Below are 1,996 nucleotides of genomic sequence, written 5' to 3' on the forward strand. Positions count from 1 at the left end.
GGAGACTATCAACAACGGCCAACTCGGTAACCTTATCACATCCAGGAAAAGACAACCTGACATCCACCAACGGAGCAGAAACAACAGTGTTCGGGAACCCTCCCAGAACAACATAATTCCCTGAATACTCTTTACAACCTTTTAAGGTATCCTTCAACACAAGAGACCGAGCTGAACCAGTGTCCCGCAAGAACTTTACTTTGATAATCTTAGATCCAAGAACAATTTTACCTGGCCATACATATTTGTCAAAATTGAGTCACAACTGTTTTTTATTAGAAGTGTCACTACTACTATTTTCTACCTTACTACTAACTACAGATTTTTCCACTTTATTATCACAAGAACTGGACCTGTCAGAAATTAACGAAACTGGATTTTGGCCGTTTCTCTCAAGATATCGTCTACGGGCATTGCACTGGTTCTGGAAATGACCTGGCTTGTCACACCAAAAACAGGTTACTCTACGTCCAGTACTTCTGTTACCATTATTGTTATTGTACCTTTGATTATTACGTCCAGTACCTCTGTTAACAAAGACACGAGGGGGAGGAGACCCTCCTGAGACTCTACCAACATTCCTACCATCTGAAAAGGAATTATCATGATTAATCTTAGGAATATTAGGAGTCAACGAAGGTGGTTCTCCCCTCCTTCCACTACTGTGGGCATGGGAAGAGGGATCATTTAAAACCCTGTACCCAAAGTTACCATTGCCAGAGCGATGGGTCAACACATATTCATCTGCCAACTGAGCGGCACTACTCAACTTCATAGCTTTGACCTCCTCAAGATGGACCCTCAACTCTTTGCTACATGCCTTTTTGAACTCTTCAAGGAGCAACAATTCACGCAACGCAGCAAAAGACACCACTTGTCGGCTCTTCAGCCAGTCGTCAAATTGTTCCTCCTTGACCCGAGCGAATTCTACATAAGACTGTGAAGGATGTTTATTATAATTCCTGAATTTGAGGCGATAGGCCTCGGGAACCAGATCATAGGATTTTAAAACCAGCGCTTTGACCTTATGATAGTCCCTGGCAATTCCCTCCTCCAAGGCATTGTACACCCGGATAGCCTTGCCCACCAGCCTACATTGTATTAAAACAGTCCACATTTCAGAGGGCCAAGACAACCGGGCGGCAACACGCTCAAAGGCTTTGAAAAATTCAGGGACATTGTTTTCATCAAAGACTGGCACCAATTTTAGTGCTGCACCTAAATTAAACCGTTCCTGGAACATACCTTTAGGGGAACTGACCAAATTGGCCCCCTGTAACCTAGCCATCTCTATATTCAACTTCACCATCTCTAATTCGTGGACGCCTCACCCGGCTCGTTCTCCTCAAATTCTATTTTCTTTAATTCAATTCGTTTACAAATTAATTTATATTCTACCTCCTCCTTAGATTCACCCGAAGTATGAACAGAATCCAGGGGTTCAACTGGCAAAGAATTAAGGGGGGGCAAAAATGGGTTATTAGACACATTAACCTTAGGTATATTCGAGGGACCTTCATAAATAATACCTGTACGAGGAGGATCCTCGAATAAAGTCAAACCAGCTCTTATGCTCAACCTATCCTCTTCCAAACCATCATTAATACTATCTTCACCATCACTATCTACTTCACTTTCACTCACCAAATGTTCGGCCTCAGCTAAATCCTGGGCAATCTTACCCTTCACAGCCTCCAATATATCTCTCTTAGTGCCCGCCGACTTCAGCGGAACACCCAACCACTGTGCACAAGCAACTAAATGTTTCCTATTTAAAACAGGCAAGTACTTTAGGCAGTCAGCAGACCCCAAAAATTCAGCTGGGTCAAAGTTAAACTCTTCCATCTTGGCCAAAAATTAATAACTCAGGGAGAAAGGCAATACTACAAAATAAATATTGAAGAGCTCACCCAAGTGTCGCTCCACAGACCAAAATACCAGATACCCCTGAGTACATCAGTCCTGTCACGGTCGCCAATTGTTACGACCCTTGTTG

General features: G+C 43.0%; 1 protein-coding gene across 1 annotated transcript; it reads right to left on the reverse strand.

The window, feature by feature from the left end:
• Positions 1 to 259: 259 nt before the first annotated feature.
• Positions 260 to 1,309, reverse strand: LOC135221181 (uncharacterized). The gene has a single exon (XM_064259004.1). It carries the CDS (start codon positions 1,307 to 1,309, stop codon positions 260 to 262), a length of 1,050 nt encoding a protein of 349 aa, XP_064115074.1.
• Positions 1,310 to 1,996: the final 687 nt, after the last annotated feature.

This window comes from Macrobrachium nipponense, chromosome 2 (genome assembly GCF_015104395.2).
Source record: "Macrobrachium nipponense isolate FS-2020 chromosome 2, ASM1510439v2, whole genome shotgun sequence".
Lineage (NCBI taxonomy): Eukaryota > Metazoa > Arthropoda > Malacostraca > Decapoda > Palaemonidae > Macrobrachium > Macrobrachium nipponense.